Consider the following 21908-nt stretch of genomic DNA (forward strand, 5'->3'; position numbering starts at 1 on the left):
TGTACGCTGTCTTCCTGTTGGGTTTTGTGATTTGGAGAGCGGGAAGAGCATAGGGAGAGGGAAGTGGACATGAGTTAACCAGCGCATGTTTGACAAATGTGTTTTTTATGATGTCTGACCAGTGTCACCAGTTTAACCGTTGGGTTAATGGAAACATCCTTGAGGCAAAGTAACGGCGGAAAACTTAACAGTAGCACTAAATCTCGCTACGTAGCCTAGTTGGTACAGGCTAACGTTAACAACTGACTGCCTGTCAAGTCTCAGGTAAGTTAAGCTAGGTGGCATCCCTGGGCTTAACGTTACACAGACAGGAAAAATATAGTTTGTCTAACTATTGTACCTTCTTGTGTTAGTGTCTTAGTCGTGTGTTACAATACCTTAGCTTATGAGTATGCTCACATTACACTTTTCTGTATAAAACCGTAATTTCTAATAAACGGTTTAACAGACTGTGTGTTTTTTAAAACAAAAATATACTTGTGCAGCGGTGACAGAGGAACATGGCTACATCCGCCGTGGAGTACACCATTGGAGGGGTGAAGATCCACTTCCCCTGCAAGGCGTACCCATCCCAGCTGGCCATGATGAATTCAGTGAGTGATGAAAGTCTTCATCTATTGATCAACTACCCAGTCGTGAAAACTAGTATAGCATATTGGCCTATTATAATTTATGAAGATGTGATTGTCACCCAAGTAATAATGAAATTCTATGATTTTTTTTACGTCTGAAATAGAAATATGGAGTAAAAATCCGTTTACATAGTAATAGGTTATGTGTGATGTTTCAGCCATTGTGCCCATTGGTTTATTTTTTAACCACAAACAAGCCAGTGAATACTTATTTATCCGTCCACTCCTGTGCCCGTTATGCCATCTTGTATTGGGTGAGAGGCAGGGATTCTTAATACAGACTGCTGTCTATCACAGGTTAGAAAAAATATGGACACACAGCAAAAAACAACACACTCAGGTAATTTAACGTTTTCAGTTCACTTTCATGTCTTTGCACTTGGACAAGTAGATGAGTCCTGCTCAGACATGCCCCAGACAGCCTTGACATACTATTGATGTCACAGGAGATCTAAAATAATATATGAATGTGTAATGGTAAGAAATGGACGCAATACTTAGTACCTTGTGTATCTGATTGTTAATTGGTACATGTAACCTCTTTGTGCTATGAACTATGCGGTGGGGTGTTGTCCTTATAATAATGCATTGACCAATTGCAAATACCGTCAGACGCAAAACTACAGCACCTGGAATTGTGTGATACTATATGTGGATATGACATTGACTGATTTTGTGAACAGTTAATCACAGGGTTTTGTTCCAGATTTTCTAATCATTGCATTGACAGTGGAAATATGTCTGTACGTTGTCTGTAGATTATACGAGGGCTGAACACTGGGCAGCACTGTCTGCTGGAGAGTCCCACAGGAAGTGGAAAGAGCTTGGCCTTGCTCTGCTCTGCCCTGGGTTGGCAGCAGGCTCAGCTCGGTAAGTCAAGTTTATCGGCAAATAGGGCCTACTGGTATCCTCATACAAAATCAAAATGCTCTTGTGCGCAGATTAATTGGAGCAGAAGTCTGTCTTTCAAAGTCAGTCAAAGTTACCATGACACTTTCACTTTGTCATTGTGTTTTTTCTAAATATCTTCATATAAACTGAAACTGGATGAATATTTTTTAGTATAGGGTAATTCCATACCAACTGACCTAAGCCCTTACAGTTCGTGTCATCCATTTATTTACAGTGGTATGCAAAAGTTTGGGCACCCCTTAGGAAAATCATTGCATCAGTTTGTCACTTGCTGAGCTTTTGAAGCAGCAACTTTATTTTAACACATGTTATACCTTATGGAAACAGAAACATCTCAGTAGTGAAATATTTTTTATTGGTCCAACAGAAACATTTTTATGTGCATTTAAACAAAAATAGGCATGTGCATAAATTTGGGTACCCCAAAGAAATAATTCCATTAATATTTAGTAGAGCCTCCTTTTGCTGCAAGAACAGCCTGTAGAAGCCTCCTATAGCCACAGACAAGCCCCTGAAGTCTGGCAGGTGGTATTTTGGCCCATTCCTCCATACAAAACGCCTCCAGTTCAGTCAGGTTTCTTGGCTTCCGTGCGTAAACAGCCTGCTTCAAATCAATCCATACATTTTCAATGATGTTAAGGTCTGGGGACTGGGATGGCCATTCCAGAAGATTGTACGTGTGCTTCTGCATGAATTCCTTGGTGGATTTTGAACAGTGCTTAGGATCATTGTCCTGCTGAAAAATCCAACCCCAGCATAGCTTCAACTTTGTGACCGATTCTTGAACATTCTTGTCAAGAATCTGCTGATACTGAGAGGAATTCATGTGGCCCTCAACTTTAACAAGGTTTCCAGTCCCAGTGCTAGCCACACAGCCCCCTAACATGATGGACCCTCCACCAAATTTCACAGTAGGCAATAAGTTCTTCTCATGGAATTCAGTGGGTTTTTTTCACCATGCATACCTCCTCTTGTTCTGACCAAATAACTCCATCTTAGTCTCATCTGACCACAGTACTTTTTCCAAAATGCTTCTGGCTTGTCCAGATGTGATTTTGCATACCTCATGCAACTCTTCTTGTGACGAACACTCAGGAAAGGCTTTTTGCGCATCACCCTTCCAATGAGCTTTACCTGGTGCAAAGTACGCTGGATTGTGGAACGACGAACAACTACACTATCAGTAGCCAGATGTTCTTGTAGTTCTCTGGAGGTGGTTTGTAGCTTGTCTGTGACTAACCATCCTTCGCCTGTGCCTTTCCAGTATCTTTTTTGGCCTACCACATCTTTCCTTCACAAGGACTGTTCTTGTGGCCTTCCATTTCTGCACCACATTTCTGACTGTGGAGCCAGACAGTCCAAACCTTCTTGATAATTTCTTGTACCCTTCTCCTAATTCATGATAATGAATTATCTTAGTTTTTAGGTCAGTGGAGAGTTGTTTTGATGTCCCTATGTTGCCACACTTTAAAAAAGAACCTAGGACAAGCACAGCCAGCAATTGCCTCTGTTAAATAGCCTTTTTCATGATTGGTTCCACCTGTCTTTGTAATTGAAGGTCTCACAAGCTAGTCAAAGCAATTTTGTGCTGCAACCTGTCAGCTATAAATCCCTACAGGTCTTGAAATCAATGTGATTTAAAAGGGTGGCCAAACTTTTGCACATACCATTTTTTACATTTTATTTTATCATAATAAAACTATGTAATGCTACTCGAAGAATTTTGGTCTGGAAAACACTCAAATGTCTACATCTCTGTAGGAAATCAAATCTTGTTGCTGTGATATTCTCTTATAAAGTTAGAGCAAATTATCATGAAATCTTAAAGGGGTGTCCAAACTTTTGCATACCACTGTATGTCTGCTTATCTGGGGTAGGGTCACTGTGGCAGCAGGCTGAACAGTGTACTCCAGACATCCCTTTCCCCAGGCACACTCTCCAGGGGCCTCATTTATAAAACTGTGCGTAGGATTGACATCAAAAGGTTGCCTACGCACGAAAAACAGAAAGTGCATAAGCACAAAAATATCCTGATTTATAAAACAGTGCGCACGCACGTCCTACGCCGATTTCCCTTTATAAATCACAATCCACTCTAAATGTGGCGCACCTGTGTGCGGGTCATACCACGCCCATAGTCGCCTATGAATATTCAGAGAAACACCTCTAATTAATATTCATTCATGACTGAAAGCATGCCGAAAGCAGAGAGAAAGGCGAAGAAGCGCAATTTCACCCAGTGTGAGGTGGAAGCTCTTGTCGGGGAGGTGGAGAAGAGGAAGGCTGTATTATTTGGTGGACACAGTGTTGGGTCGGGTCACCAATGCCAAAAAGGCTCTAGAGTGGCAGCATGTGGCAGACAATGTAAATGCTGTTGCCTCAGAAGGTCGGAGTGTGGCCGAAGTGGAAAAAAAAAAGTGACCAGACATAAAAGTGGAAGCAAAAAAGCGCCAGTCGTCACACAAGCAGAGCGTCTGTGTGACGGGCGGGGGAACGGGCCAACCAGAGCTCACCCCGCTGGATGAACAACTGGCGGGGATCATCAGGGAATCCCTCCTGTGTGACGTGGTGATGGAGGTGGAGGGGGACACCGGTGCCGGCCCAATTCCTTCTCACTCGGTGCTCTTACAGCAACATGAGTGCAGTTAGTGGCACCGATTACATTTGGGAAACCAGATATTGCTGAAAATTGCGCATTTTTATTTGCCTGTTCACCGTATAACTTTATAAACTTTATGTACTGCTGCGACAAACCAGTTATACCTCCTAACACGTCTGGCATAACACGGCTAAAGTTTGGCTGGGATATCCCTGACCTGTCAGCCAATTCCCTCTGAAATGTGCCAGTTGAAACCCGAGTATTGTGAGCACTTGAAGCGGGACCGGCACGGCGTGGTTTCTGCGGGTGCTCCTCTCTAACGGGCCCATCAGCCACTCATCACTGTTGGCCAGTGGAACTTGCTGGTCTCTGAAGTTCCATTCCCTCCGTATCCTTCCGTTTGCCACATCCTCCAACAGTGCCAAAGCAGCCATTGTGCGCCATAACGCATTGTGAATACATGCCTTTATATACCCATCTATTAGGTAATATCTGCTACACATGTGAGAATAATCTAATTGACTAACATTACAAGATAATTATAGTCTTTATTTGTATGGCAACAAAACACAGTTACAAAGTGTTTTATGCGTTATGCATTGAAAACGGAGATGAAACGAAATGGTCTATATGATATAGGATATTAATATATTAAACTGCATTCATATCAGTGTAAACGTAATTTGCTCTACTGTTGTCTTACTATTGTTCTAAATCATATGTTTCCCGTGTGCACTCCAGGGAGTATGTTTGTTTATTCATTGTAGAAATATTTTTTGAATACATTTTCACACAGTTTCTCCCGTTTCTTTATTCTGCCATCAGTGGCGCAGTTTCTCCTTACCCCAGTTATGTGCGTATGCATGGGTCAGAGTTTGCGTGGAGGACCGCACATTTTCCCGTCAAGTTCTCTTTTTATAAATCCCACAGTGTGCGTAGAGAGTGGCAAACGCCTTCTTTTGTGCCTACGCAACGTTTATAAATGAGGCCCCAGGTCATCCTGGGGGATCCCGACGTGTCCCAGGCCAGATGATTGTGTTAGTATCTGCAATCTCATTCTTTCAGTCACTACCGAGAACTCATGGCCATAGGCAAGGGTTGGAATATAGATCGACTGGAAAATTGAAATCTTTGCCTTTCCAGCTCAGTACCAAATAATCTAAATGTGATGGAACCTTAAAATTACACAGCAACTAAGTAAACACTAGTTTACTTCTCGTGACTATATGATTTAGTGAAAATGAAAGATTCTTCGTCTGGCTAAAAAATGATTTACTGTTATTCATTTAGTCACTGTAAACATGTGAATTCTTTTTAAAAATCATCCTGAAGTTTTCTTTGATATTCAGGGCCAATCCAGTGAAAAATAACTATTTGCCTGCAGAATACACATAGACAACCACAAGAACAATGACATTTACCTTGGGGGCCAAACTTAAAATGATTATAATGAAAACACCGGCAAGTAAGTTGGCAAGTAGAAGTTTTTCAATTAATCTTTCAAGTAAATCAATGACATGAACTGATTAGTTGGCCTGGACTGACCCTATATCTGTATAGTGATGTGAGACTACAAGACAAGTAGTAGTAGTGAAGTATTTTACCGTTTGTTAATCATATCCACGTTTTTCTCACAATTTGATTATTATAGAGGATTATTATATAAAAATCCGATCATAGTCGGACTAACCCAGTAATTCGGTTTTCTTGAGTGTCATGTAAACGCACTGACTTTCACTGATGGTTACATCTGTATTTCAATATGTGCCGACAGCTAAACTTCAGGAAGGAAGAGGCCCTGTAGATGACAAGAGCCGGCCAGACAAAAACTGTGGAGACTACAAGAAGTCAGATGTAACCTCCACCTGTCAGTGTGTGTGTCACAGCAGAGCCAACACAGCTACAACTTCAGCCAAACCTGATATTGTGGACCTCACTGTGTCACCCTGTAAAGAGACAGCACCACTGCCACCTCCTTCATCTGAACATGGCAAGTATCTCTCTTTTTTGTGGTAGTATCTGGAACACTCATGTTATTTTTCCCTGGACCGGTCTCCTCTTTAGCATAATGGTAGTAATTTCAAACAAAGAGACATGGATTCATTTGTGTTTTTTTTTTTTTTTTTTTTTTTTTATGGATCTACACAGTATTCACATGTAAACAAGTTGTTTACATGGACCATCGATTGACCTCCTTTTGTCTTTGGTGTAATGCAGCTGCTTGTAGTCCTAGATATCCAAGAACATATTTCTCTGCTTCCTTCAGTCTTGCCATCAAATTGTAAACACAGAGGCAGAATTTTGATACACATCACAATGCAGAATCAATGGTGTTGTACCACAAACATACTTTTATGCAACCATGAATTCCGCAAAATATAATTAAGCCCTTTGTCAAAAGTAGTATTCAAACCATTTCCAAACATCCAAATGTTTTTATTATTTGCACTTGCTGTGTCGTTTCCAGAGGAATCACAGCCCAAGAAACAGTCTCTAGCCTCTCGTCTGTCTGAGAAGTTCAAGGCTTCCCTCAACTCTGACCGTGAGAAAGACGACGACAATGACGACTTCCAGCCGGACAGGAAACGCATTCGCACTGCCGAGCACAAGGTAGTTGTCAGTGCCTTGTTATGCTGTTTTACATTTATAGTGAATTTACTGTAGATTCAATTTAAAGTGTGAACATTCTTCAACAGAAAAGAAAAGAACACCAATCTCGGTCTGCAGTGATTTGATGATATAGTTGTATAGTTTTAAGTATCACAAGTTAGAATCTGATGATGACTCACAGTGCAGTACTGTCATAACAATGTTACTGAGATACAGGTAAATCAACATGCAATACATAGTCTGCCAGACTATCATATTCAGTCAAGTCAAATTTATAAAAAAAAAAAAAAACACATTTAAGAACAGCTCACGTTGACCAAAATGTTGTACAGAACAGGTAGCAAGAAACAGCAGTTAACCACAATCACAAATACAAGAAAATGAAATAAAGATGAAAGTAGAAAGCTCATAGGCACAAGTAGACAACACATTTTCATAGGCACAGGTCAAAACTCATCACATTAGGAGAATTGAAACGCCAGTTAATAAAAGAGATGGACTTAAACAGTCAGTCAAGATGGTAGATCTGACCCATCTCAGCTACTTCTTCTAGCATGGTCACTCAGATTGTGAGGACGGCCTGCTCTAGTCAGACTTACAAGTGCCGTATTGCTTCAAATTTTTTCATAATGGATTTAACGGAACTCCAGGGGATGTTTCAGTGACTTTGAAATGTTTTTGCATCCATCCCCTGATGTATACCTTTCAATAACCTTTCCAGATGGCGAATACTAATGCAATTTCTTATATTACATTAAATGTTTTCAACTTATTGACATTACTTTGTAGAAATCGTTTTTCACTTTGACATTAATGAGGGTTTTTTTTGTAAAAAATGTTTTTGTCATGAAAGTGAAATTATATTGACCATGATTCTATTTATAAAAGCAATAAAAAGGGAAAACAGTCAAAGGGTGAATACTTTTTATAGGCATTCTACATCACATGTCAGTGTAAATGACAAAAAAGAACACTTTAATGTTAATGTCTCTTATGTCAAAATAATATAGTGGTGTATATTGTTATTTTGAATTTATATTTGTTGCTGAATAGCTGAGTTGATCAGCAGCTGAGGCTTCACCAGGACTGGGTGACCGTGAAATTAGTGAATAATTGGCATCACAGAACTTCCCAGATCCAAAGGCTAAAAATCCACACTGCAAATGTCATGGCAGTGAAATAACAATATATAACATGAAAATGTATTACTTCTTCACTGTACTGTTTTAACATATTGATTAGCTAACTTGTTTTTTTTTTACACTTTGAGATATGCACTGTTTTAATGTCTGTCTTTTTTAATGGGATGTAAGAGGTAGGGTATTGTGCAAGAAATATATGTAAAATATCCTCCCATCATTGAATTTAGACAAATTATCTCGAAGAGTTATCATCTGTAGTCATTTTAAATCAATACTCTATTCTTTTCTCATTTTCAATAGTTTTCACACTAACCCCATTTGTTGCCATGGCTACATCAACACCAAGATTTCCACTTAAGAGACAAAGGGGGGTTGTGACAAAGCAGATGACTCATACTTGTTGTCTCCTTCAGATGTGTATATACAAAAGCCTACCAATAATACCCTAAAATGCATTGAATAATTGTATATATGCTTGATATATTGTAAATGCATAATATTATGCTTCTTGTACATTGCTTTTGTCTTTTTAATTAATGGCCCTTCTGTTTTAAAAACAGCACTGTATAATAATGAAATGACATTATTCTGCAAACCGAGAGATAATGTGCATTGATAATAAGCATTTTAAGTTCCAAAGAGTCATGTACAACTCCTATGATTGTTTGTTCCTCAGAGCCGTAAAAGGCCGCGTCTGGAGCAGGGAGTGATTTTCTTAGATGATGAGCCGGAGCTGGAAAATAATCCATCAGGTTCTCGGAGTTTGATGGCAGACACAAACAGCCAGGCAGCTGGGCTGTCCTCATCATGCTGCGTGAGTACACTACAGACATTGATGCTAAGTTACACCAGTACTATGGTTTACCTAATACATGGGAGCAATATCATCCGTACATCTGGATTGTTATGTTTCACAACACATTTTGACCTAAAACAGTATGAAAAGCACGTGTGAATGATCGCTGAAGTCCATCTAGCTGCTTCATCTAGAGTCCAGGTATTATGCAAGCTGGCTCCCTGTCAAGATATCATGATGTTCTTGGACGCTTGAATAGAGCAGAGCCATCTTTAATGTAATTTAACGATTACTCTGTTCTATATGTGTTTTTCCTATTAAAGGGTTGTTTCTAACTGTTCTTTTGAGATTTTTTATTTTGTGGATAAAAAACCTTAGTGCACACTCTGGGACTTCGAGTAAATCTTCCAGATAGTAATGTATTCCCAACTATAGTCTCATAATAATGTGAAAAGATTATTAATTACTCATACTACCATTTAAGATTTCTAATGTTTTACATCGTTCAGCAAAGCGTTTTCCACTCTCCTCCCTCTCCTTCACATTCTTTCCCTTCTCTCTCTCTCTCTCTCTCTCTCCCTCCCTCCCTCCCTCCCTTTCTCTAGCATATCCCACTTTGTTGTATGATATTATAATTTGTGGTCTAAATGAGTTTAAGTTCCCCTGACAGGCATTTGTGCAGAATACATTGGTATCTGGGATTCTTACTGTGTCATTCTTAAGGTCTGTCTAATACACTGAAGTTAAAAGTGGGCAGCCCTGGTTCTTGCAACCAAGATTCCATGTTGTTACTTTGCATTTATAACCCTCAACTACGATGTTTTATTTCCAAAATAGTGACAACATGAGGAATATCCCTGTCTCTGCTCCGCTCCTTGTCTGTGTGGTGTCCCACAGTGACAGTAACATACAGACAGGCAGCAGAGGAGAGAAGGAAGGTGCTAAAAAGCGTACCCAAAAGTGGCAGCAAACCACAGTAAAAACACACAAATGCTGCTTTTGCACCAAAATTAGCAGGTCTACACAGGTTTTTAAAATTATTAAACTAGTTACCCCATTCCCACTCCCCGCAAGACAAGGTAGCTCGTCTATGATTTTTCTTTGAAGCATTATGTTGTACATCACTGATGTCCCGTTTAACGTCACTAATGCGCCAGAAACGGTTGAAACAGAAGGGAGAAAAAAACAACAGACCAATTGTAAAAGAAGTGTCTGTAAAACGTCACAACCCATGCGGAATGACTTGTTTCGCTATGATAACTTGAACCATCCGGTCCAATAACATTTGGAAAGACTAGAAGAGCTGCACAATTAAATTATTTTATCCCCCTTCAAGTTAGCCAGGTGATAAACCGGAAGATGGCTGCTGCGGTCAGCGATCGAAGTATTATCATAGCTAGGAAGTTGAGCTTGGCACACAAAAGCCTGATCTTAGCTGGTTTAAGTTGTATTTTTAACCAGTGGAAAAAGGGTATTACATTTACCAGTTCTGTATTCTGTTAGGGCTCGCAGCCCCGAGTGGCATGTGTGTGTAAATGTGACCATCACAGAATCAGATATATCAGACACCAGTCGCTGGTCATGCCAATTCCGGTCTGTAGCAAATCGATTGGTTCATCTCTACAAAAATATTGCATGCCCAATTGCAAAAAAGTTGTAAGGCTGTGTAAAAAGTAAATAAAACAGAATGTAATTATTTAAAAACAAACTGTGTTTACTGACAACAGTTTTACAAAGTTTTCCTGAGCCCATGTAGTAATCTCCTATCTACAATCATGTGTTTGACTAAGTGGTAAACCTCGCACCATCCTTGCTTGTGAACGACTGAGCCTCTTGAGGATGCCCCTTACCAATGAATGCGTTTACCTGTGGAATTTTCTGTACAGGTGTTTTGGGGGCACTCCACAACTTTCTCTGTCTTTAGTTCCCCTGTCCCATCTTGTTTGAAACGTGTTGCTGGCATCATATTAAGAATATGAATATATTTGACAAAAATCAAAGAAGTTGATGACGCAACACATTAAATACATTGTGTTTACCCTGTTTTCAATAGACACTATATCAAAATTGATTTGCAAATTACACATTCAATTGATGTTTTACAAGGTTAATTACTGACGGGTCAGTTCTGTTAAATATCTCAGTAAACCATCCCTGTGAGCCAGCGACACATAATGTAATGGTGCCATCATTAATATAAGTAATTACACCTGTGCTTTTGCTGCAATGACATTTTAAAATGTCTGCTGTAAAGAAAGTCTGTTGTTCATGCTGTTTTTCGGATAGTGTTAATCAAGACCTTTAGTGTACAGCCTTCCTTAGTATTATTTCTATAAGCCTTGCACTTGACTTACTATGAGACGTCAAAATGTCTGTTGCAATAAAGATATCTGTTCTATCAATCATAAATCTCCCCCAGATAACACAGGCTGGTTAACCCTTTCATGGATGATGCTGGTAGAGTTGGCTACGGTTTAAATACTTGTTTATGCTTTCATTCTGTCAGCAATTAGTTTAATATCAGTATTCACTACCACCACTGGGTGGAGGTATACTCCACCAAATTGGCCAATTGGCTCCGGTTAAACTTTCAAGCTTAGTACAAGGTTGGAACGAGACAAAATTGAAGATTGTAGAGGGTTTGTGTTTACACATGTATTTATTTCAACTAAACAAAGTAAATTAAAAGAAGGTTATTATATATGGTATGCTATGCTATATCCCCATAACAAACCAGGTGTGTGTGTGTGCCCGTTTGTACCCACACAGCTGTTCTGATTTAATGTTACTCATTATTACCTCATGTCTGTTTGTTGCTTGATTGCTATGTCAGCAGGATTACAGAAAACCTACTGATTGGATCTCCACCATATTTGGATTGATGATGTGTCTCAGACCAAAGACGATCCCATTACTTTTTGGTGTGAATCTGGATAAAGAGACAGATCCAGGAATTTATCCTCCCTTTCTTTAACATTGCGATATAGGCCTTTTTTTCCCTCCTTTTTTTTTGGGTTAATTTCTTTGGGAATAAAGCATGGATCTTGATGAGAAAAAAATCAGGTGTATTAAGGTGGCTGGTTTTCTTGCGTTAGTACAATTTGATGTGGATCCTAGATCTGTTGAACTTAAACATTTAGCAAGCAGTTATGGATTGTTTCACATTTTTAGTTATACAGGGCTTTGAGTTTGATATTGGAATAGGCTTGATTGAATTTAAGAGAATTGCTAGGCATTGGTGGAGGTGTGTGCTCTACTGAGTGTCACTGTAGTCATTAATGTGATCACTTAATTATTATTAATAATTTTTTTATGGACAGATGGTTGTTATTTGATCATAAATATATGCACCCCATTTATATGAATGAGGAAACAAATTTGTGTGTGTATGTATATGTATATCTATCTATCTATCTATCTATCGAGATAGAGATAGAGATAGAGATAGAGAGATATAGATAGATAGATAGATAGATAGATATAGATATTAGAGATATAGATATTAGAGATATAGATATTAGAGATATAGATATTAGAGATATAGATATTAGAGATATAGAGATAGATAGATATAGAGATAGATAGATATAGATATATATAGATAGATAGATCTATATATATCTATATATATATCCCTATAAATAAAGTATCTATCTCTAACCTCCCTCAATTTAAAGTTTAATGTTTTGTCTATAAATGTAAGAATATTTTTTTAAATTATTGTTTTAATTTACAGCTCATCTTCATCATGTCTTGCTTCATCAGACCATCTGTCTAAACCCAAATATAGTCGGTTTACTATCACATATAACAATAAAAAGCAGCAAGTCCTCACATTTGAGGAGCTTGTAATATTTTTCATCTCTACTTGAGAAAGGACTGAAACCATACATTTGTTGCTGATTTGTATGTGAAACAAACTATCAATAAGTAATTGCAGCTCTAGCTGTATTGCAGGGCTTCTGTAGTGGACTGCATTAGTTTAAGTCAGGAGAAGTTAATGAGTCTTTTGGGATCCTGTGTGAATCTATTGTAGCAGTCAGATGAAACCAAACCAGATGCATCAAATATCAACAATGGTCTGAAAGGTATCTACATGCCATTGCTGGTGAAGAATCCATGTTCCTGAGTCCTCTCGATGTCTCAAAGACCTAAAGGTTAGCTATAATCATTAAACATGCTGAGCCATAGAATGCGGTCACACATCTCACAGGAATGGTTGAACTCTCAAAACTGCATCTTAACTTGCCACAGGTGTGTGGCTTGGATTTAGAGCTGTGGATGGTGGGAGGTGGAAAAAGAGTAGGAGGGAAAGTGAAGTCGAAAAAGCGCATCCATCTCTGGTTTCCCTGCAGCTACATGACCCGGGCTCTTTTGTCCCGCGTGCGCTGACTGACGGCCTGAATGGGGCCCTTTGAAGCAAGCTCCAGTTTTAATTAAGAGGGTTTGCCTCGCCTGGGTCGCTGATCTGTGAAAGCCACGGGGATAAATATTGAATGGGGTTCACCCGCTGGTTACTGCGCTCGAGGGATAAACAGGTGCTTTGGAGGGCAGATATTTGCCAGGGCCCCTACCTGCACGGTGTGGTCAAAACGGGAGGAGGGGGTGTTTGGTGTCATGTCTTCCTAAGTATTGGCTATTGAAGCCCACCGTTATTGGAATGAATTCCAAGCCCTCGAAAGCTGTGGAATGAGGAGCAAATTGGTGTCCAGTGAGAGGCGCCAGTGATACCTAAGTGATCCACTGCCTGCGGCCCCTCAGTGCCCTCTGACTGGCCTCCTGGAGTGTGAGATTTCCATCTCTCAGGTGTTGGCAGGGAGTATAGCAACAGAAGCCTACCTGTGAATATTCTGAGGTGTTCAGTAACACCACTGACCTCTGTTCTGTCAATTCAAGAGAGCTTTAGCTGCTGCATACACTTACACCATGTAGGTGTACTAGAGTCTTCGTATACCTGTACTAAGTAAACTTGGTATACATGAAGAAACCAAATATAGCCTAAAGAAACCTAGTAACGCTTATACAGTGTCCTTGTAAATACTATTTTAATTAGAATGCAGTTCCCTGCTGTTGCATGTTGTTTAGCAGACCAAATGAGGGCATTCTCATTGCTAGCAGCACCAAAGGAGCAACACCAGTGGAACTGTCCTTTGCTGAAATAACCAATATTTTGTTGTTGCGAGCAGAGCTAGCGTCCCGTTTACCCCTTTTGCCAGTTATCTACATTCCTTTCTAGGGGGTGTCTGCTCTGGGCTGTGGGGCCAGGCTTGAAACCTTGTTGTCCTGGCATCTCGGGAGGCAGGCGCGTAAAAGGATACTCTTGTGTCAGCTGTTTCCTGCTGCAGCATTTGACAAGGGCCTCTATTCATCAGCAAGCCCTTCTACACTGCCCCATCCCACCCCTCCTTCCCCCACCTGCCAATGAATAAGTAATTATTGGCCATCTTGGGGCAGGATATTTGGATGGCTCTATTTAATGTGGCAGCAGCAGGTAAGGTGATCGGGCTCAGGGCCCAGGCTGTGGAGCGTAACTGTTCCAGAGGAGAAAGGTAACTTGAACTGGTGTTGGGGCCCTGCAGCACCTCTGTTTATTTTTCACATGGGCTCAGGGCTCGTTATCCCTCTTAACTCTGAGAGACGGCTCTCTGAGAGCTCCCTTTGGCCCACACTCCATCACACATTGTAATATTTGATGGGCAAACATGCTTGGAAAATCTGAGCCGCAGGGTAACTCGAGCTACTTGTCTGTCATCAGAAGTGCTACCTTCTGATCCCCATCATAAGGTGCAGTGCATCACAACACATACCATTCATTCTTACGTGGATTCGTTCAGGTCATTTGTTGAGGATTTAGGGATAAACATGTTTGCCAAGATTATGAATTATGTTTATTCAATATTAACAAGACTGCAGTAATCTGTGATGAGGCCAGACACTTGAAGATAACACCATGCAGTGGGCAATATTGTTTTTTGACGTTCGGTTTAGCTGCCATTAGCTGTTCTACAATTCAAAGTCTGGCAATATCAGCCCTCTCTCTCTAGGCTCACCGAGCAAACCTTCGTGTAAAAGCATAATTATGGCGAAAGAGGCACTTTTAAGATTTACCTTAGTTTCATTTTCTTTCTTTTAATTCTTTTAATTGGCCTTTCACTTTGAGCCTAGTTGATTTAAGATGACAAAATATTGGCAGACATCATCCACTCAAATATACATATTAATATGACTCCACCGAGTTCCAAGACAAACTTTATTTTGGTATTTTTAGCCAGTTGGTGGTGCCTTTCACTATCACATGAAATAGCATGTCAAAAGATACCTGTAAAATTAAATAAAGCTCTTAAATGGCATGTACCCCAAGATAGTTTCTCGCGACTGCACAATGATATTTGACATTTGTTGCTTTCAGTGAGAAATAGGTAATATCTCATTAACTAATGCCACCTGTTGGGTCTCCTCAGTCATCAATTTCAGATCCTTTCCTTTTTTCTCCCCTGCTCTTTCCCTCTTTTGGTTTGAACATGTAATGTTTCATTACATTGTTGTCCATATGATAACTTGATAAATTTGTCTGCAAGTCAGTTGATTTTTATTCATCCTGTATCAAAAATCACAGTATTTGCCTCAAGTGGCATAAAACCAGGTTGTCCAATTTAGTGATCTGTCTTTTAATGCAAAGACTGCAACTTGGGGAAAACAACTTTGATTACTCACTGCTGCTAATTATTAATTTTATTGTAACCCATTTAACCTACAACAAGTCCCTCTGTTTTGACTGAATAGTAAGTCACACTCTAGCTCACTCCCAGAGAGCCTTAAGTGATTCATAGTCTCTTTTTATTTGATGTAAATGTATCCAGTTAAAATCATTGTGCCATATGGGTATCATCTATCCCCTGGTTGCCAGATGGACAGAACTGACTGTTGCAATTTGAGTCTAACATTGGTTTGTAGTTTTTAACAAGATCTGTAAACCGATTTCCATGTAGCTAAAATTTAAAAAGGAAGAAATCAATTTAAACAGAATGTTATGCTTTTATGTATCCGTGCTTCCAAATTGCTGTTTCTTACTAGAAGGAGGCATTGATTGCTTACGTTTGCACTGAAAAAAAAAAAAGATAAACTGCAAATGAAAGAAGCCACTAGCTATTCACCTGTAGGTACCAGACTTCCCCTAAAGAAGTTAAGTTTAGGCTAAACCAAGAAAACCAGTGGATGAGCTTATGAATTATATGTTACATACCTCTTTTTGGAAATCATCGTTTTATATTAGTGCTTATGAATGTATAGATACATTACTGCTACTCCTACCACTGCTGTTAACACTGGTAATGATACATTTACAGAATCTCAAATTCATTTATATATATGTGAGAAGCCTGTGATTAGGTGGTGTATGTGAGCCAATGAATGGCCAAAGAGTACACCACTTAAAAGAGCTCAACACATAAGCAGGATCAGTTTCATAAGGGTTGCCAGCTACACTTCACCTGTGAGGGGTGAAAGAAAGAATTCAGCACGTCACAGGATGGTCAATTATGAAGCGGCTAAATTTTCTCAGCCTCCACAATGGTGTCCTATCATCTTTCAGACTCAAAAGGTCACCTGGTGAAGAGTGACAGGACGCCTTATGTATGGATACAAATTCTTTATGCTTCATGTTTTTTCAAAAGAGTATACAAGACAGTCTGTCAGTAAGCCTATTCAGCCAGTGAATAATAATGATGAGTAGGAGTTGCATGTTGCATATGTCACATGATAATATCTGATGCATGTGTACATGAGATGCAGCAATCAGTTGAAAATGTATCTGATGAGTACTGATTCAATTTAAGATAAAAATAATAAAGATCAAGAATGATAATTTATCATCAGTGACTGTCCCACTCACCAGTGTTATCATTCATTTAATTAAACTAGAATTGCATACCTCCTCTAAGGCTGAACAGTCCCCTTTAATTCAATCAAGCCTAATCTAATTTTAAATAAAACGTATTTATTTTTATCGGGATCCACATCAAATTGTGCTCAATCAAAGAAACCAGCCACCTAAATGAATCAGATTTTGTGACATATTCTTCAGATGCAGACATCTGTGGTAGAACGATAGTATGATGGCGATGTGGTATGTACAGTTGTTTTCAAGTCTATTTTGGCCAAGAACAGCACGAGTGTAGGTGAGACTCTAGATGACCCACCACTGCAGCATTGCATGACACACGCATGAGCCATGAAGCTCATGTTGACTGTTGACTATTGTATGTCTGTCATGGTAGACAGACATACTATAAGTAGACTTAAAAATACTAAAAAAGATTTAGAATAGAGAAAGAAAGATACAATATGGAAAGGACTATACGTTATGTAAATTATATACAGGAGGCAATGTGCATTGTATACATTTAAATAAATTGTAAACGCATTGCCTTGTTGGAGGCTGGATGCGTAAATAGATACAGTGTTTGAAATGATCTACTCGAACTTGTTAACATGGGCTCTGAAATGAAAAGGGAGACGTTCTGCCATGCACATGCACCTTACATGCAGCATGGGTGTTCAAACCTGCAATGTTTGTTTCCTTTTTCTCTATCCAGTCTCCTGAACCTTGCTCCCGGTGCCCATGTGCTTCACCCAAAGATGGCGTGAAGGACAAAGACAAAGATGGCAAAAAAAAGATTCCTAAGATCTTCTTTGGCACTCGCACACATAAGCAGATAACTCAGATCACCCACGAGCTGAAGCGCACTGTCTACTCCAGGGTGCCCATGACCATCTTATCCAGCAGAGATCACACCTGTGTCAACCCAGAGGTTGCGCCTCACTTCAACCGCAATGAACGCTGCAAGGAACTACTAGAAGCCAAAGATGTGAGGATGAATGCTGACACACTTATACATTGACCTTAAACCCCTATTTAACTTTGAATTTCAGGTAATATGCCAGTTGATATCTGTGTTTTTGATATCAACTGCTCTCTCCATGGAAGATTTACAGGTGGCTGTTTGATCACTTGCTTTGGAAAACATGAAAAAAACAGTATAATTATTTAAGAACTTGGTTGCTAACAACAGTTTTACAAGGTGTTCCCAAGCCCATGTAGAAATATACTTTTTATACAATCATGTCTTTCACAAAAGTGGTGATCTTCACCCCGTCCATGGTTGTGAACATCTGAGCCGTTTGAAGGTACCTTTTTCATACCCAATTATGATAATATCACTTGTCAACAATGAACCTGTTTACCTGTGGAATGTTCCAAACAGGTTCTTGAAGCATTCTACAACTTTCCCAGTATTTTTTGATTCCCGTCACACGTTTGAAACATGTTGCTGGCGATAAAATAGGCATATATTTACATAAATCTATGAAGTTGATGAGGTTGTATATTAAATACATTGTTTTTGTACTGTTTTCCATTGAGTATGACATTTATGTCATTGAGGATTAGCAAATTGTCTCATTTGGTTTTCATATGTTTTACACAGCAGCCCAACATTTTGGGAATCAGGGTTGTCATACTTTGTTTTTAACTCATCATCATATTGGTATAACAATAGCTGTTTGCCAAAAATAATAACAAATACTAGGACATGAATATGAGGAAATGTTTGGGGTAATTTGGAAACTGTCTGATTTATGTATTTTATCTGTCAGAAAACGTATTTTGACTCTAAAATGTCTTACTCACGACATAACTTAAGTCGGAAATTCCACATATCAATACCAGTATCTGCCTTAAAAATTCAGGCCAGGCTATATTGTTAATATTTGATTTCTATCCCATGAAGGTCAGAGCCTGTATACGTATTTGTTATAGTCTGTAACCTCTGCCAGTTCAACCCCCCTATTTGTCTGCACCCTTTTGCCTCATAACAAACTGTTCTGGCCATTAACTTTTTGATCCCAATAGATTTATCTCACTCACTTGCATATACTCAGATGACTTCACACCATCATGTCGTAATAGACCTTTGAACTAGACTTTTTCATTCACTCTGTAACACAAACCCATAGTTACCTACCACTACCAGACACAACTCCTTCAATAATGTAACCTCAGAGCAGCAATTATGCTGCTACAATATCCACAATTGGTCCAGCAGGCTCTTTTTGACACACTTAAATGTCAAGAACTGTAGACAGAGCTTTTTTTTTTTTAGAGACATGAGACACTTGTAACCCCACATACTTCACTGAAGTTGAGGCGCCCACTGTAATGAAGACACTTGCGCTGTCATTGGAGGTGTTTCATGTTTTGGCAATTGTCTCACTTTGTCATATGAAATAGTTGGCCCAGTCATAACCCCTTTCTGGAGCCTTCATCACCTCGGGGTCTAGTCTAGGCAGCATCGGGTTTCCATGGTGTATAGACACACAGTGATTCATTCACAGAATCAAACATCGTTCAGCTTGTGGCTTCTTCAGTCAAAACACCTGCCCTCCGTCTTAACTGTGCTGACTTTCCTACATGTGGCTGCGTGGCTGTTAATCCCCTCACTCCCCTTTCACTGTGCAGACAGGGTTGAGTGTCAGCAAAGTGTCCAAGCTTAGCACATCAGAGCAGTAGATCATTTCACCTGGGGATTATTGTTTTGTCTGCAGGTTCCAGAGTCCAGCAGTGTACAGTATTTATGTGTGACAGTGTCACCTCAAGCTGTTAAACTCATAAAGAACAGGGTGGGACTTTTAAAGTAGACACCTCTTTTGACAGAGTAATTGGGACTTGGTACATGAGATGCTGCTTTTTTACACATCTACATTCACTGAAAGAGTGACAGGACATGTAAATCCTCTACAATAGCTGGAACACTTGATCGCGGACAGCCTCTGAAATGCTTTATCACCTCTGGTTAAACTGGAAAGTCGGGTTTTCTCAGAAATTGACCAATAGAGAAACTACTATTATTCTAGTTAAAATGAATGCTGTATGTAGTTTGGGTCAGTTCTTTATTAGCCTTTTTCCACTGCAGGAACATATCCTTTGACTTCCCATAACTTGAACTCCTGAAATTTTTAAGGCTCTGATTCGAGGTTCTTCGATTTGTTTCCACTGTATTTCAGATAACCGGATGTTTCAGTTTTATTGTATTTCCTTTGATATGGCTATGGCACAACCAACTTTGTCATTTTTCAGGTCTGTTTGGCAGGTGAGTGGGACACGCAGCAATTGAGGAAGTGACGCAGATTATTGTTGTTGATTGCCTTTGATATTCACGGAATCAGGACACTTCTGGGGCCAGTTAGTGACCCAAAACGTTGGCCAGCCCAGCCCATCACATTGCGTCTTTCAGTTACTCCACTGTTACCATTGTGATCCTTCCATTTCCTACATTATTACGTTTTTCCTGCACTGTTAAGTGGTGTGTTGTCCCCCTTAGAAATCTACTTGTCCACCTTTCAGTTTCTAGCAGCTGACGCTTGCTATCTCTGAATGGTATTGTTGAGCTTATTCATATCTTATATGAATGCTTATAGTGTATCACTTCATGTACAGAGCCCAAATTTGGATCCACAAACTTGGCTCCAAACTGCTTAGAAGCAGTCCTGAAAGCAGTGGAAGCAGACCTAAAACCAGTGACATTGGCTACATGTTACTATATGTTACATTTCATTATGTTCATGCATTGAAATGCTACATCATTATGTTCATACATTGAAACTACACCTTATATATTGAATGTTGATGACTCTGAATAGTTCATTTCCAGTGCCTTTCAAACATTTGTCTAACCCTACCCTATCTCGTTGTATCTTTAAAAAAAATTTACATTACAGGGCAGGTCATGCCGCTACTACCACGGTGTACAGAGGATGCGGGACCAGTACATGCTACAGCAGGTCCATGGACTGAATAAAGCCTGGGACATCGAGGACCTGGTTGTGCTGGGCAAACGGCTCCAGTCCTGCTCATACTATGCTGCCCGTGAACTTCTGCAGGACGCCTCCATCATCTTCTGCCCATATAACTACCTGCTGGACCCATTAATCAGAGAGAGTGTGAGTGGAGTTTGGATGAGAAGTTGTAGGTATTGTGGAACAATGACAAAAATAGTCAGTGTAAGGGAGCAACAAAATGAGTGTAGTTCTTAACAAAGAACCACATGATCCACTGCCTTTTCAATCTCACTAGATGGATATCGACCTGGCAGGCCAGATCTTGGTACTTGATGAGGCCCACAACATTGAGGACTGTGCAAGGGAGAGTGCCAGCTTCACTTTAAACTACGACAGTCTGTTGACATCCAGGGATGAGCTTGACAGCATGGTCAACAACAATATCAGACGATCCAAACATGAGCCACTGAGGAACTTCTGCTATAGCCTGACAAAGTTGGTGATTCAGTGACTTTATTATTCTGATTAGCTGTTCTCATAATTTTAGTAAATGTTAACTGAGGATGTCTTTTGTCCATGGTGTAGCTGGATCCAAGAGAGCCAAAGCCTGATGTCTGAACGGGGATATGAGAGCGCCTGTAAAGTCTGGAGTGGGAAGGATGTATTGGGCATCTTTCACACCCTGGGTATCACTGCTGCTACTTTCAGCCTTCTGAAGGTGCACCAAATATCTTTACTTCACTTTACTTAAGGCTTTTCATTTTTACTACACTTGTACACTTTTAACCATGACTTCATCACTCTCTCATATTTTGCCGGAAAACTTTTGAAGAATGTTGTTATTAATTGCATTGGAGCTGCTTCACTACATATGTACAGTTAAAACATCCAGTCTTCGGGCACTTTTACACCTACCTTATTTGGTCCAGGCATTTGAACTTCTGAGTTTGATCCAAACCAGAATCAGAGGTGTGAACATTCCCAAGACCATGTTCTGTACCAAGCAGCCAAACCTTGGTCAGCCATAAAGTGGTGGTCTTGGTTCAGATCAAATTGAACTATTGTTCTTTTAGTGTGAAACATATTTTCAGACTTTCAGACAATTACAGGAAGTTCTGGCAGGCTATTGTCATATATGGAACAACAATGCAACAAAACAAACTGTAATGTAGCCCACATGGAGAATAGACCAAATGTTGTATTGACATTGACAATGTGAACAAGTGTACACTTTTAACTAGTGCTAACAGCACCACTAGTGTAAATCATCCATTATGATCCCATCAGTTCATGGTAATTGATTATTTCTAAACTGGTGTTAGATTGTTGTATTCAGTGGAACTTTTAACAAATGTATTCTGTGTGTGTGTGTGTGTGTGTGT

General features: G+C 39.7%; 1 protein-coding gene across 7 annotated transcripts in view; it reads left to right on the top strand.

The window, feature by feature from the left end:
• The window catches only part of brip1 (BRCA1 interacting helicase 1), a 124257-nt gene continuing 102349 nt past the window's right edge, over nucleotides 1-21908 (top strand). For 6 of the 7 annotated variants that reach the window (XM_030401262.1, XM_030401238.1, XM_030401246.1 and 3 more), the window contains exons 1-10: nucleotides 2-264; nucleotides 486-593; nucleotides 1391-1502; nucleotides 5918-6133; nucleotides 6611-6753; nucleotides 8572-8709; nucleotides 17286-17558; nucleotides 20467-20688; nucleotides 20822-21021; nucleotides 21112-21244. In XM_030401262.1, the coding sequence (XP_030257122.1) occupies nucleotides 501-593; nucleotides 1391-1502; nucleotides 5918-6133; nucleotides 6611-6753; nucleotides 8572-8709; nucleotides 17286-17558; nucleotides 20467-20688; nucleotides 20822-21021; nucleotides 21112-21244 (1530 nt within the window). In that variant the 5' untranslated portion in view covers nucleotides 2-264; nucleotides 486-500. Of the gene's footprint in view, nucleotides 265-485; nucleotides 594-1390; nucleotides 1503-5917; nucleotides 6134-6610; nucleotides 6754-8571; nucleotides 8710-17285; nucleotides 17559-20466; nucleotides 20689-20821; nucleotides 21022-21111; nucleotides 21245-21908 lie in introns of all 7 variants that reach the window. The other variant, XM_030401212.1, reaches the window with a different exon arrangement.

This window comes from Sparus aurata, chromosome 2 (assembly GCF_900880675.1).
Source record: "Sparus aurata chromosome 2, fSpaAur1.1, whole genome shotgun sequence".
NCBI lineage: Eukaryota > Metazoa > Chordata > Actinopteri > Spariformes > Sparidae > Sparus > Sparus aurata.